The sequence below is a fragment of the Ceratotherium simum genome, chromosome 5, assembly GCF_057802395.1.
Source record: "Ceratotherium simum simum isolate JZ-2026a chromosome 5, ASM5780239v1, whole genome shotgun sequence".
In the NCBI taxonomy this organism is placed as follows: domain Eukaryota; kingdom Metazoa; phylum Chordata; class Mammalia; order Perissodactyla; family Rhinocerotidae; genus Ceratotherium; species Ceratotherium simum.
The window spans coordinates 51,633,242-51,647,195 of NC_141904.1; the positions used below are offsets into that span (position 1 = coordinate 51,633,242).

The 13,954-nt window shown below is 55.3% G+C and overlaps 3 protein-coding genes across 6 annotated transcripts; 1 reads left to right on the forward strand and 2 right to left on the reverse strand.

Annotated features, from left to right (window-relative positions):
* Positions 1-382: 382 nt before the first annotated feature.
* On the reverse strand, positions 383-3,802 carry NPRL2 (NPR2 like, GATOR1 complex subunit). Of its 2 annotated transcripts, none has more exons than XM_087431081.1 (11): positions 3,530-3,649; positions 2,928-3,019; positions 2,658-2,826; positions 2,395-2,503; positions 1,891-2,027; positions 1,698-1,795; positions 1,526-1,577; positions 1,329-1,461; positions 1,136-1,253; positions 715-857; positions 383-628 (listed from the first exon to the last, which is right to left on the reverse strand). In XM_087431081.1, exons 1-11 carry the CDS (start codon positions 3,605-3,607, stop codon positions 561-563), a joined length of 1,197 nt encoding a protein of 398 aa, XP_087287207.1. In that variant the 5' UTR covers positions 3,608-3,649; the 3' UTR covers positions 383-560. The 2 variants fall into 2 exon arrangements, with proteins under 2 accessions (XP_087287207.1, XP_014647954.1); XM_014792468.2 differs by having other exon boundaries at positions 386-628; positions 1,329-1,422; positions 1,541-1,577; positions 3,530-3,802.
* CYB561D2 (cytochrome b561 family member D2) lies at positions 3,785-6,517 on the forward strand. 2 transcript variants are annotated; one of them, XM_014792485.2, is made up of 4 exons: positions 3,785-3,912; positions 4,336-4,487; positions 4,956-4,993; positions 5,670-6,517. In XM_014792485.2, exons 1-4 carry the CDS (start codon positions 3,785-3,787, stop codon positions 6,171-6,173), a joined length of 822 nt encoding a protein of 273 aa, XP_014647971.1. In that variant the 3' UTR covers positions 6,174-6,517. The 2 variants fall into 2 exon arrangements, with proteins under 2 accessions (XP_014647971.1, XP_087287209.1); XM_087431083.1 differs by having other exon boundaries at positions 3,823-3,912; positions 4,343-4,487.
* Positions 6,518-7,170: 653 nt separating this feature from the next.
* Positions 7,171-11,887, reverse strand: TMEM115 (transmembrane protein 115). Of its 2 annotated transcripts, XM_087431082.1 has the most exons (3): positions 10,610-11,887; positions 10,085-10,267; positions 7,853-7,946 (listed from the first exon to the last, which is right to left on the reverse strand). In XM_087431082.1, exons 1-2 carry the CDS (start codon positions 11,458-11,460, stop codon positions 10,120-10,122), a joined length of 999 nt encoding a protein of 332 aa, XP_087287208.1. In that variant the 5' UTR covers positions 11,461-11,887; the 3' UTR covers positions 7,853-7,946; positions 10,085-10,119. The 2 variants fall into 2 exon arrangements, with proteins under 2 accessions (XP_004419805.1, XP_087287208.1); XM_004419748.3 differs by lacking the exon at positions 10,085-10,267 and having other exon boundaries at positions 7,171-7,946; positions 10,610-11,880.
* Between the last annotated feature and the right edge of the window lie 2,067 nt (positions 11,888-13,954).

Consider the following 13,954-nt stretch of genomic DNA (forward strand, 5'->3'; position numbering starts at 1 on the left):
GACTTCATTTCTTGCCCCTCTCCCCCTTGCCTCCTATGTTCCAGCCCCACGGACCTCCTTTGGGTTCCTCATACATCCCAAATCAGTTTTTGCTTCAAGGCTTCTGCATCTGTTCCGTTTGGTGGAATACTCTTCCTGCTTCAGAGCTCAGTTCAAGTCACCTTAGCGAGGCCTTCCTTGCCTATCTAATCCAGAGCAGTCCCAGCTCCCATCCCAACTCACTTTTCATCACAGCTTCCTGATTGTTTCTTTCTGGCTGTTATTTCAGTTTATAATTAGCGGGTACATTTACTTGTCCATTGTTGGTCCTGCCCCCCACCAGATGGCCCTCCAAGGCGTCAGGACCATGGCTACCTATGTCATTCACTGATGCTTCTGGGTGGCTGGCTCAGAGGCAGTACTCAATAAAGGTAGGTGGAAATGGATGATTTTATTTACAGAAGTGAGGGTCAACTTGGAGACAGTATAGACTAGTCTGCTGGTCTAGCCCTCATGCACCAGGCAGGGCTTAGCAGGAGACAGTAGCCACAGTGGTGAGCCAGGTCCAGCCCCCACCAGCCTCACTTCCAGCAGATGATGATGTTCGGATCGTTTTCCAGCCGTTCATCCAGCTCATGGTAGCTCATGCCTGGGTGGGGTGGTGGAAGTGAGGTCAGCAACCTTGGTTTGGCCACCCTGCCCTGACCCCACCTTAGCTATCCTGTTTGCCTCTACCTGTCTTACAGCAGATCTCATCATAGCTGTGGCAGCCTGTGTAAAGCCGGGCAGGGTGGCTCCGCTCCTCCCGAGACACCCGCACAGGATACTTCTGTAATCGCCGGATGAGGTTCTTCATAAGCCCGAACTGGATCAGCTTCCTGGGGTGGGGGTCGAGGGAGAGAGAGGTGATGCCCCAGCCAGGTCTCCTTCCAGCCAGGCCAACTCTTTTCTGCAGTCTCCCCTCCAACTTTGTCTCAGTGACCAGACTGGCCTCCAAACCTATCACCTCCAGGAAGCCTGTCTGGACTAGCAGTGCCACATGATGCTGCTCACTGAGAATCTCCTGCTTCCTCTCTGACCCAGGGCTCCGGGGAGACGTAGAGAGTGTACCTGCCCAGTGGCAAACCCATCATGCCCCAGGGAATCCCCCTCTGACCGTTCATCAACACGTTGCAGCTGCTGGGGGTGGCGGCCAATGAGGTCTCTCACAGTAGTGCCAGGGCTCAGGCTGCAGTACAGCTGGAACACATCTCGAAGACTGGCCCTCTTGTGCCCTGTAGGCACCAGGGGTCAGCTTTCCAGGTGGCCCTGCCCTCCCTGATGTGGCCTCCCCCAGAGCCCACCACTACCTTGCTTGGTCACATAAGATAGACACGCCTCCTGCAGGGACTTGTCATCTACCAAGTCTTGGACCTTGGGTGTCGGGCAGTACACATTGGAGTACTGAAGGGTAGCAGAAGGCACAGCAGCAAGAGTGAGGGGCTTGGAAGTCTGACACAACTCCAGTCTGGCCCAGCCACATGATCCACTCTCCACTTAACCAGACCCCAGACTCACCTACCTGGAGGATGGAGACCAGTGTCACAACACCATAGTACCTGGAGGAGATAGTTGTGCTCAGCTTCTGAGGGCCATGCCTTCCCAGCGCCCACACTCAGGGCCCCTGGGCTATTCCTTGCCTGCGACCCTATTCTGGATGTGACTGTTGCCCCACTCACAGCAGGTTCTGGATGGCAATGCGCACCAGGTTGAGCTCCACATCTGCCTCAGCCGAGATCTTCTGGATGTGGCGGAAACCATCAATGTAGGGCAGGATCTAGGCAGGGCAGGGTCAGTAGGGGTGGGATGAGGCCAGGGCTGTGGCTAGCCCCAGGTGATGATACCCAGGGTGGGGGTGGGGGGCTGGCACACCTGTTGTGTGGTGAGGTCCCACTGTGAGTTGAAGAAATCCCCCTTGTCCTTGGTAAAGACAGGCACATCATACTCCTGGGCCACAGGAGGGTCAGGCCGCTGCTCAATCACCTTCAAGTGGATGGTGTTGGACTCATCTGCAGGAGGCCCCACCCATATCCTCAGTGACATCTTTTCCAAGAGGCCTTCAATTACCATCCAGTGCTGCCAGCAACCCTTGAGGCAGGCAGGTGGTAGGGCCAATCTTCCCCTTTTATTGAGCAAGAGATTGAGGTCCAGAAAGGGGAAGGAATATGCCCAAGGAGCAGAGTTGGAGAGCTCTGCTGGCCGCCCCAGCCCCAGCCCCAACATTCACTGGACCCTGGCCATCATCAGCCCAGCTCATGGCTATGTCCTGGCCACCAATTTGTTCATAAGTCTTGTGCTTGGCTGGGTTCACCTTCCCTTGCCACTTTCCCATCCCTCCTCTACTCCTCTGCTGTCCTTGCAGAGGCTGGGCCATACCGATGGGCAGAGTGCACCGGCCTGAGGCATTTAGCTCCTCCAGCAAGATGGTCATGATGGGCACCAACTTCTGCTTGCTCTCCTCCGTGGACACGAAGCTGCTCTCTAGCTGGACAGAGGATGGACAGCATGGTGGGCACACATCAAGACCCCTGGCTGGCATCCTGTCCTGGAAGGTTCCCTGGTCTGGAGGGCTTTAGAGACATGGGAACACCTTCCCCAACTCTGCTTGCCTATCCACCCAAGCCCACTGTGTTGCAGACCTCCAGTGTGGTCAGGTAGCCAGCCAGCTTTTTGACGATGGGCTCAAGGGCACAGGTCTTGGCCTGGGCGTCACACACGAAGCCTAGGTTGAAGAGCAGGGCATTGCGGCTATACTTCTTGTGCTCGATGCACACGGGGCAGCCGATCAGTTTTTTCTCCATAGCTGTGCTGGATGGGGGAAACAGGTGGGAACAGAGTCAGGCTCCTCCCACCCCCAAACCTGTCCACTCCTTCTGGGGACCTCCTCCACCCCCCAGCTAGGGTCTCACACAGTGATGAGCTTGTTCTGCAGCTCTGGTTTGGTGATGATGTACACCTGGACTGTGTCAAACAGCTCCCGGGAGATGAAGTCCTCAGGGACCTGGGGAGGGGAGTGGCAAGAGATCCCTTAGTGGACCTTGGGATTAGGCAGAGTACACAAGGTGAGTCCCAAAGCCTAAGCCCTCTTCTCCAGCGTTTCTCCTCTCTCTCATCCACCCAGGCTACTACTTCTTTGTGTTTCCAAACACACACAGTTTTCACCTGCCTCCTTGCTTTTGCATATGCTGTTCCTTCTACCTGGCACACTGACCTAAATTCCTATGCATCCAGGGATACTGACCACCCACATTCACCTCTCCTGGGAACTGGCACCTCCCCTGGGCCTCCACAGTCCGATTTCCCACAGTCACTGCCATGTGATGGTTGTCTGCCCCGGCACACCGGGAGCAGGGGACCTGGGTCTGACTATCTTCTTGGTTCACGATTCTCCGAGAATGAAGGAGTGGCGTGCCCGCGTGCAGCACGGGGATCCACTGCCTCGAGGCAGCCGACTGAGCTCCCGATAGCGTCCCTCTCCCTTTCTCCCCAGCCCTGCGAGCCCGGATGGCACCTGATAGGTGATCTTGGGTCCCAGCGTGGGGTGGAACTCGCTGAAGAATATGCATTCGATGCGGCAGCCACTGCCCATGGCGCTAGCGGGGCCCAGGTCCTCTCCGACCCCTGGGAACACCTGTCAGAAACAGCCCCGAGGTCTGGGCCGCCGGGTCACCCACGCCTGCGCATTCTCAAACCCGTGTAGCCGTCCGCTCAACAGCGCCTGCGCAGCGCGATTCATAGGTTGGGGCGGGGGGGAGCTCGTACCAGGATGTCCGGGTGGGTAGACGTCGCACCCGGAAGTGAAGCGGCTCCGCGACGGAGCGGCGGCGCGCGCGGCAGGGCCCTGAGTATCCCGTTTTCTCGGGAGGAAACCACTGCATCGGGTCGGCGCTGCGGGTGAGACAGGCGAAGCCCCATCGTGTAGGGGCAGCATGCTAGCGGCATGTGGGGAGGCAGTGCGTGCAGCGATTCACGCTGTAATGCGGCGGCAGCTGGGAACTACAATTACCGTAGTACTTCACGCCGTTCCAGCTGGCGCTTCCGCCCGGCGACGGCGTGGTGCACACTGGGATTTGTAGTGTGATACATGGCCTTGCGTATCCTACCTGGAAGGTGGGCCAATGATCAGTGCCAGTTCAGATGCGGGTACACGCTGAAAGGACGCCGGTCTTCAGGCATTCCTGGTGCCTGTCTTTGTACTGTTCCTTCCCACCTTAACTTCTTGGAAGAGGGTGGCATTCCTACTCTGTAACCCTTGCTCCAGTGAGAGGAGTGCACATTGGGCACCTGAGACCCTTGCCCACTCTACTATGCTTTCAGGTTACAGCCACCGGCGTGGTTGACCATGGCCCTTTCTATGGAGACCGAGTCGCACATCTACCGAGCTCTGCGCACTGCCTCTGGGGCTGCTGCCCACCTTGTGGCTCTGGGCTTCACCATCTTTGTGGCTGTGCTTGCCAGGCCTGGCTCCAGTAAGTAGAATTCATAGTTGACATCTGGGAAGGAAAGTGCCACTTTTCTTAGGGAGCAGGGACAATAGAAAGCTTTGGGCCTGACTCCTGGGAACAGGCCTTGCTGGCTGAGGGACATGCTATGCTGGAAGGATAAGGTGGAGTAGATGGGCGTGGGGGCTCTGCCAGCTTGGCCAGTCCCCATGGAGTACTTGGTTTCTCTTCCTGTCTTGGTGCTCCACTTGGCTGCGTCTCGTGAAGTGCTGGGGGAAAGAAGAAGGACTACCAGAGGCGTGGCAAAGCATGGCCTCTGATTCAGGGAGGGACCAGGAGGATAGGTATAGGGTCAGCTTATTGCAGCAAGAGGGGGCTCACATTTTGGCAGCACTTCCTTGGGCAATGGGCTGCCCGTTTTCCTCAGCCTGTGGGGATTGGTGTGGCTGGGTTCTTCTTGCCTCAGCCTCACAAGGCCTCCTCTTCTCATTCTAGGTCTGTTCTCCTGGCACCCCATGCTTATGTCTCTGGCTGTAAGTAGTGCGCCTGGCCAGCTCTTAGGGGTGGGAGGTAGCATAGGTATGGGTGGTGGCCCTGGCGGCCTCTGAATCCTTATGGACACTTAATATCTATTTGGAGAGATGGGATGTGGGGTTGGAGCAGTTGCATGCTCCAACTCTTGCCCATGGCATATGTCCCAGACTTGAACCAGAATATTCAAGATCCAGGGCAAATGGGTGGGGTTTGTCTAAGAACAAAATGAGGCTTCACCCACTTACAGGCAGGAAGCTTAGAAAATGTATTTGGGTGTATCCCTTTTCACCTCAATTTATAGTGATGCATCTAATTTTCTCTGAAACCGTGCACCCCTGTGGCCAGTTCTTGCTGAGAAATTGTATCCAGCCCCGTGTCAGGGAAACAGAGCTTGTGAATCATTTATAACTACTACATCTCAAACCTTGTGTTTGCTGGGTAACATAGCAGAGATGACATTTCAGAATAGCACCTAGGAAGAAGTGTGGAGAGGTGCCTCTCGCTGGTTACTCAGGGTCCCAGATGGAGTTCTCTACTCTTGCCTCACCAAACGGATACTCTCAGTGGGGAGAGAATGAAGGGGAATCTGCTCAGATTGACTGGCAGCTTACAAGGTTATCTAAAGCCCTCTTCTGGGCAATACCCTCACTTAGTTTCCTATCCCTGTCTCCCCAGTTCTCTTTCCTGATGACCGAGGCACTGCTGGTGTTCTCTCCTGAGAGTTCGCTGCTGCACTCCCTCTCACGGAAGGGCCGAGCACGCTGCCACTGGGTACTGCAGCTGCTGGCCCTGCTGTGTGCACTGCTGGGCCTGGGCCTTGTTATCCTCCACAAGGAACAGCTTGGCAAAGCCCACCTGGCTACATGGCATGGGCGAGCAGGGCTGCTAGCTGTGCTGTGGGCGGGGCTGCAGTGCTCAGGTGGGGTGGGGCTGCTCTACCCCAAACTGCTGCCCCGATGGCCCCTGGCCAAGCTCAAGCTGTACCATGCCACTTCTGGGCTAGTGGGCTACCTTCTGGGTAGTGCCAGCCTCTTGTTGGGCATGTGCTCACTCTGGTTCACTGCCACAGTTACCAGTGGGGTCTGGTACCTGGCTGTGCTATGCCCTGTCATTACCAGCTTGGTCATCATGAACCAGGTGAGCAACGCCTACCTGTACCGCAAAAGGATCCAGCCGTGAGCTCTTCACAGCCTAGGGGAAGCCTGGATTTCCCCTCAGTGTAGGAGCTGGGGCTGGGACCTTCTGGACTTGCTCAGCTGACTAGGTCACAGGTAGCCCTCAGGCACTGGGGCAGTCAGGGATAGGAGTCCTGTGTGTGACATTTTTGCTTGCTCCTCACACTGGAGTGCTTCCCCTTTCCTTCTCTATGATCCCAGAGGAGCATATGGATCATGTGACTGGATGAAGCTGGAGATGCAAGACTGCCTCCCCAGCAGCTCAACTCCTATTTGTACTGGTATGTCCAGAAATTACAGGAGAGAAAAAAAATAAAAAATGACTGAAAAGACTGGATGGGAAGAATAGCCTGGAGTTGGGGGTAGTTCTTGCTAATGCCGTTAGCATGAAGAAATAGGCAGCTGGGCAAGATGGGGACTCCTGTCCTTGGCTGCTCACTGAGGGGCTAAAGCTCTCCCAGCACACAAGCCCCCAGGATCTGGCTGCTTTGCGTCCACGCCACCCAGGGCCTTAGCAGGCCCTAGGGCTGTAGCTGTGAATGGTACAGCTGTGTCCTTTCACTCTCCCAGCTGCTCACTGTGCTGGAGTCTCACCACCTGTCTGTGGTGGTTAGATCTGGATAATGACAGGATGGGAGCCAGGGATGGGTTGTCTCCATAGGTGTCACGCACTGAGCACTGTCTTGGAGGTGAGCCATGGATAAGAACAACAACTTATGATAGAGGCCCTCAAACGTCAGATCTTCTAGGCAGGGCCTCCCTGACTGGGGATTGGAGGGAGAGAGAAAACGACTAAGGGTCTGAGGTGATGGCTCTGGGAAGGTTGCTTGACAGCAGACATGTGGTGGTGGAGGGAGGGGGACTGGGGGCAGTGGGCTTCTTATCCAGCTGGAGTTGAGATGGGAACTGAGCCCTTGAACCTAAAGTTCCTGTCTAACTTTGCACTTGAATATGATGAGGGGGCTGCACAAGATGGTCTGACAGAGCCCAGGAGCCAGACCTCAAAGAACTGCTTTATTGATACTGTGAGGCTGGGCTCGGCTGCCCACTCAAGTGGTCCTGTAGAAAATACCTGGGAGCTGTGGCTGTTCTGGCCCAGAAGCAGCCATGGCCACAGCAGAGGGAATCAGGAATCTTGACGTGAACATAGTCTTTCTGGGGGTGGGCCGGAAACTGCAGCCGTGCACGGGCTGGACCCCCAGAATGTTTTTGGCAAATCCTTGCCTTGGGTCAGGGCTCTCGGCAACCAATTTCAGGCATGAGGGCTGGCCCAGGAGCTGTGGCACCAGTGTCCCTGCAGCCACTTGCTTGGGGCTGCCTGCTGAGGTAGTTTTACCTCAGATGGCCTCGGCTGGCAGATGCCTCAGAGGCCCCATGCCTGGCACAGTGGTTGTCTGGAGTTGGAACCATGTAGCAAGAGTCTTGGGTAGTGTTGGCGAGAAATAGCAGAAGGCTGTGGAAACCCTAGCAGGCCTTCTTCCCTCCCCTCAGAGCAGTCAGTGCCCTGGAGTAGCTGAGAGGGTGTCAAGGGGGGCTTAGGAGAGAAGGTGCTACGCTCAAGGTGATCTGGAATTACAGCTTTGGGGGAGTGGCCTCAAAGGTGATCAGGCTGGATTCTGGGGCAGCCCCCTTCCCTGGGAGTGTGGGGGCCTTGTCTGAGGGCAAGGGGCTGTCCACCTTGACCCCAGCCTCCTCTTCATCGTCATCCATGCTTGGCCAGACGAACTGGTCCTCTACTCTCTTCAGCCGCTCATTGAGGGCCTTCAGGGCCAGTTGCCTAGGGCCAGAGGAAAGATGACAGGTCACTCTGGGTTTGGACTTGGTTCATGCCCTGCATTGTTCCCCCATGAAGCTGATTCCCCTTACCACTCAGACTCCTAAGTTTCCCTTCCCACGCAGGTCCCAGGGCTCCCCAGGGATTGGATTAGGGCCCACTCTGCCATCACAATGAGGGCCAAAGGCTACAGAGCCTTCCCTCCATAGCTGGAGCACTTTCAGGCTGAGAAGGCTGGCTGGGTGTCTGCCAGACTGCCCACCAGGCCAGCCCCAGGAATGGTTCTGAGGGTGGTGCCTAAGAGTGGGCAGCCCTGGTGCCCCAGGGCAGACAGGTGGAAGAACAAGGCCCTGGACATGTGAGTTTCTGCCTGAGCACTGAAATCACAGCCAAGGAGAGGATTATTACTTCTTCTCTCCTTGTTAGGGATGCCTTGAGCCTCCTGGCAAGGGTCTGTGGGGAAGGCTGGAACTCAGGCACCTGCCTTGGCTCTCAGCCTGGAAAGCAGGGCCAACTTGGGTCAGCCCACCCCTCCTAACTGACTCTAATATTCTTCTTAGAAGAATCCCCAAAGCCACCAGGCCCTGTGTTACAGCAGGGACACACTGAGCCCTTGCAGGAAGAGAGGAAGGAGAAACAGGCCGTATGGCTGGGGTACAGGCCAGAGACTACTGGTTCCACTGGGTAAACCCTTAGAGACCCTACTCTGGGGGGAGGTGGGAAAGTGCACTAGAAGACGGTATATACATGCACCTGGGACCCTGGCCCACCAGCAGGTGGAATGCCCATGTTGCCAGGTAACACTTCCAGCAGTAGCCACCGTGGACCTCTGATGCCTCAACCTCTCTGTCACTAGTGTGGGGGACAGCCTGTATAGCTGTCCAGGTTCCAGGAGAGAACCAAAATCTCTGCCATGCCAGGGAACATGACAGGAGAGGCAACAAGGACATGGGCACAGAAAGCCCCAGCACACTTCCACCTTGTTCTCCAGCCTGGCACATGGCAAGTTGGCATAGACAGAATAGTCCTTCCCTGCTGCTACCCAGGCTCCCATCCTGGAGATTCCCTTGTCAATCCTGTCTAAAGCCTGCCAAGGCAGAGAGGCAGTGGTGTGCTAATCACTTCCTCACAAGGGTCAAAGACAGGAAACCCTGCCTCCCACTACTAGTAGCCTTGTGGGTCTCGGAGTGGCATGCAGCCAGATGTCAAACTGGTTGGGGGAGTAACCCCCACCCCCCAGTAAACTAACGACCACAAGGCTATGCCAAGAAACCACCTCCTGATACCTTGCTTCTCCATCCTGCCTCCACCTGTCCATTTTCTTGGCCCTGGGCAGAGGTTTTTTGGAATGTTCAGCCAATCCTAACAATCCAAAACTGCTCACTGGAGGAAGGCCACTACTGTGGCCTGGCTCCACCTGAACAGCTCTAGGAGCAGCTCAGTTCCTACCAGTCCCAGCCCTCCTGGCCCCATCTCCTCCACCAGATAAGGTTAAGACAGACCTTAGTCTTTAGGATTCATCAACCATAGAGACACAAACTGTAGGTCCCAGAATTACAACCTACAGCATGCTGTGTATACTTTTCAACACCCACCACCTTGGACCACAGTAATCTGTGGCCCTTCCCCAGCTGGAAACTCCTTCAAGGATGTGTCCTACACTCAACTCCACAGCTCCAGTGGAGAGTAAGCACAGGGATAACTCTTCAGCTGAATTCATAAAGCTGCCTTGCCAAGAACCCATTTCACAGGTGAGCAAAAGCAGAAGACTAACAAATGCAGAAAGTAGGAACAAAGCCTGCTCCTGATTTTACTCAAGTAATTGCCTCAAAAAAACTCAAGAATAATGTTGGAAACGGAGCTGTGGCCACTCTGGTGAGTCCAAAGACCTGGAGAGCAGGGGGAGTAAGAGCTGGATTATAAAAGATCTGTCCCATCCTGGCCAACGTGTGTCCAGTGAATAATTCAGCCAGGACTTCTGATGGTGCAGATGGCTTGGTTTACAGATAATGAAAAGGTCATCTCCACTCCCTGGTGTGGTCAGCAGGCTCCCTCGGTGGGTCACGTGGCCTGTCCCCTGGGTTTGGTGACACATTTCTGCTGGAGGAGCAGGGGTAAATCTAGTAATACCCCAAGCCTACCTCTCGATAAGTGGCAAAGAAGCACAGCACCTGAATTAAGGCCCAGGAAGAGGACGTGGTTCAGCATTTGGAAACTGGGGTGGCCTAGACCGCCTCTTAAGGATCCCAGATTTCCTTCTCCTTCTCTCCTTCAGCGGGGAAAAAGGACCAGCAAGCTGTTTCTGGCTTCCACAGGCCCAGTATCTAGGATTCGGAGACACGGCCAAGGTTACGTGTACCTGGCTTTCTATTAGCCCCTCACACAGCACCAAAAGAAACTAGGCATTTCTTGAGACTTGTTAAGTGGCCTGAGTGGTGAGTAAAGCAACTTTCACCCCCAAATGTTGGAAAGCACCTACTGGAGCCCAGGCACCTAACGCTGAGTTCCTCAAGGCCACGAGCTGGATCTTACCTCTTTCTCAATCTGCCCCAACACCTGACCCTAGGCTGCCCGCGTACATACAACAGGCACCTCAACAGATGGAACATGACTAAATCAATCAGTACTCTCCTAGCTCAACAAAGTTCCAGAAGATTCCACAGTACCTTCTCCGCTCTGCATCTTGAGGGTCTGTGCCTGGGAGGCTGATGGTGATGGAGGATGGGGCACCCACATCATAGCGCTTCACTGTCTTGTGGCATATCTTTACCTTCACCAGGAGGCTGTGCACCAAGTTCGCCAACAGCCCCACCACAGGCTGCAGGATCTCAGGGAAGAAGGTGGCGAAAGCAAAGTGGTCGGCCATATCCCCTCGGCCTCGGCTATGGCGCTGGTAGAAGCGAAGATACACCCAGCTGGAGAGCAGCCCAAAGCCATAGGAGGCCAGAGCCGGGCTCTGGAGCAGCATGGCTGGCCGCAGCAGCAACAGCAGCCCCAAAAGCAGCATGGGCACCACGCTGACACGCACCTGGGGCACTCGCAGGACCACACAGTCCCCCATGGTTTGCTTGAGTGCCACCAGGACACCACCTAGGAAGCCCAAGGCGCCGTGGATGCGGATAGTGAAAAGGTAGTCCAAATTGAAGGAAGCCATGTAGGTGAGGAGGTAGGCAAATGCCCCCAGTAAGCCCACAGACACGTTCACCACTGAGAAAAAGATGAGCAGCTCTAAGGCCCCCCAGAGGGGCTCCAGTAAACGTCCAGCCACCACGACTGTGGCCAGGCTGATGGCCACATCCCACACGTGCTGTTCCATCAGCCCATGGGTGGCCAGGGTCCAGATCCAGAAGTTGGGCGGAAAGAGGTAGCCTGGGGTGACCGCCAGGCAGTCCGTGTCCACGGCGAAAGACAGCAAATAGAGGAACAGCACCGCGACGCACAGGGCCTTCACTACCACGCTGGCGCTGGCCAGGATGGCCCCCAAGTGCTGGCGGGCGCCCGGCAGGGCGCGCTGCATCTTCCTGGCGGGTGTCGGCCTGAGGGAAGGGTCTAGAGGGGTAGGGGCCTCCCCGGGGCCTCGTCCCAGTCCGGCCCCGACGGGAGGCCCGGGCCCGGCCTAGTCACTGGCCTATGGCCCCGGTGAAGGCTCCACTTCCGGCCGGGTCGGCTCTGGTCTCAAAGGGCCGAGCCGGGCCTGGTCGCGGGGCCGGGGCCTAGGCCCCTCGCCGGGGACCTGAAGGAAGGCCCTGGGCGGCTTCGGCACACCTGCCTGCCCTGCCGACCCCAGGACAGGCCGACCAGTCTGGTGTTGATCTCAGAGCTTGGCCTACTCCATCCACTACGGTCCGCGCCGGACTGGAGCCTAGTTCTGGGCTCGAGTCAAGTCTGGTCACCTCCGGCCAGCCTCGGTCTTGGCTTAGACCGTACCTCCTCCCTTCACAGGCTCCAACAAACAGCAGTGCTGCGCCTGCGCACCCCGGGCGGCGGCGGGATACCCTCTGAGTGTTGGTCTTCCGGTACCGTAGCATGCTGGGACACGGCGTCCTCCGCCGAAGCCGGAAGACGAGCGGCAATCAGGATTCCGGGTAGAACCACAAATCCCAGAAGGCTGTGCGCGCGGGCCGTTCCTGTTGGTGGTGAGGCCAGAGTGTGCTTGGGAGTTGTAGTTCTCTGGAACGTTTCCACCAGGAGTTGGGAGGAGTGTGAACAACCATCGCTAATCTCGGGAAAGCGGCGGGGACCGGCGGCGGCGGAACTGCAGGCCACACACTTGCTGAATTCCCCGGGAACCGCGGCTCTGTTTGTGCATGTACATCCGAGTGGGTGTGTCCTCGTGGGCAGGTGTGTGGGTAAGAATGTTGAATAGTCTTGGTGTGCGTACCAGTTTGCGTGAACTCCTGGAACTTCCGCGATCTGGTGTGTATGCTAACCCAGGTTGTATGGGGTGTGTGTGTGGGCCTGAGCCAGGTTGGAATTCTTGTTCTGCCATTTGGCGGCTGTGTGAAATTGGCCAAGTTCCTGAACTTCATTGAAACTCAGTTTCATGGAGATGATGACAGGATCTACCGTGAGGGTACAAGGGAACTGGGTGTAAAATGCCAGTCCACCCTGGGTGCTCAGGCTGCCCTTGTTACAAGTGAGTGTGTTGCCCAGGCTGCCTTTGTTACAAGTGAGGTGGAGCTGCGACTCGAACTCAGGTATCCTGTCCCCAAAGGAGCAAAGCTGGGCTGCTCTCAGTGACTCTCCTCTCCTTACTTGGCCCCAAGGAAGAGAGATCTCCTCACAAACTTGGGCTAGGCTGGCCCTGGGCCCCCACTTCACTGCAACAGTGGCTTCCAGCAGGTTGTGTCCTGTGCAAACTGATTTTTTTGTATATATATATTTTAAATGTGCATATAATTGACATAATTATATGACAAAGTACATTTATAAAGTGCAGAATCCTTTCCTTTTAGCCACTAATCTCAGTACAACTGCTGATGTGTGCATAGCCGTCCAGGTTACAAGGTGTTGACACCTTTTGTCTTTGTCTGGGGTCTGAGTTCCCACTGGATGCCACCCCAGGCTAGAGTTGCCAGATTTAGCAAATTAAAATACAGAGTGCTCAAATTTGAATTTCAGATAAACAACGAATAATTTTTTAGTATAAGCACATTTTTTTAGTATAGTTATGTGTCATGCAATATTGGAAACATACTAAAAATTATTTGTTGTTTATCTGAAAATTTCAAATTTGACTGGATGTTCTGTATTTTATCTGGCAACACTACCCCACCACCTCCAGTACTGTTGTGGGGCATCTCAGCTGTCTGAGGGGTTGCTAGTTAGGCGTTGCTCTATGGCCAACCCCTGCAGAGGAGTGAGGAAAAGTGTCTTCACTAAGGCCTGGAATGCCCTCCTTCATTTAGTTAGCATCTAAGTCCCCCCCAGCCACAGGCCATCTCTTCTCTGAAACCTTTGCTGATTTCTTACCCTTCCCATCTGGGGAAAAAGGATTTCTCCTCTCTAAGTCTCAGTTTGCTCATCTGTAGTATGGGGATAAACTAGTACCCAACTCTAAGGTTGTGGTGAGGACTCAGCTGCCGGGCGAGTGTCAGCAGCACTGGGAAACCTCTGCACTGGTGGTTATAAGTCTTTCCCCTTGAAAAGAACTCGAAGGTTACATGAACTAGGGTTGACTATTAAGAGTTTGGATTAAAATGAACACAGGCATAGGGCAGGCCGGAGGGAGGCCCGAGGGGGTTCTCAGAAACTGACTCAGCTTTGGGTTCCAGTGTGAGCAGCAGTGGCCACAGAGAGCACCAGGCCTCCAGCTTCCCTTGGGCTAGGAAGGAGCAGTGTTTTTTTTTTTTTTTTAATAATTTTATTTATTTATTTTTTTCCCCCAAAGCCCCAGTAGATAGTTCTATGTCATAGCTGCACATCCCTCCAGTTGCTGTATGTGGGACGCGGCCTCAGCATGGCCGGAGAAGCGGTGCGTCGGTGCGCGCCCAGGATCCGAACCCGGGCCG

What these genes read in the sequence shown, in the direction of transcription:
- CYB561D2 (XM_014792485.2), top strand. Translation starts at nt 3,785, where the DNA reads ATGTCCGGGTGGGTAGACGTCGCACCCGGAAGTGAAGCGGCTCCGCGA. An exon ending in GCATCGGGTCGGCGCTGCGG is followed by an intron (nt 3,913 to 4,335) that starts GTGAGACAGGCG and finishes CTATGCTTTCAG; the next exon opens with GTTACAGCCACCGGCGTGGT. An exon ending in GCTTGCCAGGCCTGGCTCCA is followed by an intron (nt 4,488 to 4,955) that starts GTAAGTAGAATT and finishes TTCTCATTCTAG; the next exon opens with GTCTGTTCTCCTGGCACCCC.
- NPRL2 (XM_087431081.1), bottom strand. Translation starts at nt 3,607, where the DNA reads ATGGGCAGTGGCTGCCGCATCGAATGCATATTCTTCAGCGAGTTCCAC. An exon ending in GGGACCTCACCACACAACAG is followed by an intron (nt 1,796 to 1,890) that starts GTGTGCCAGCCC and finishes TGCCCTGCCTAG; the next exon opens with ATCCTGCCCTACATTGATGG. An exon ending in ATTGCCATCCAGAACCTGCT is followed by an intron (nt 1,578 to 1,697) that starts GTGAGTGGGGCA and finishes TATCTCCTCCAG; the next exon opens with GTACTATGGTGTTGTGACAC.
- TMEM115 (XM_004419748.3), bottom strand. Translation starts at nt 11,460, where the DNA reads ATGCAGCGCGCCCTGCCGGGCGCCCGCCAGCACTTGGGGGCCATCCTG. An exon ending in CAAGATGCAGAGCGGAGAAG is followed by an intron (nt 7,947 to 10,609) that starts GTACTGTGGAAT and finishes CTCTGGCCCTAG; the next exon opens with GCAACTGGCCCTGAAGGCCC.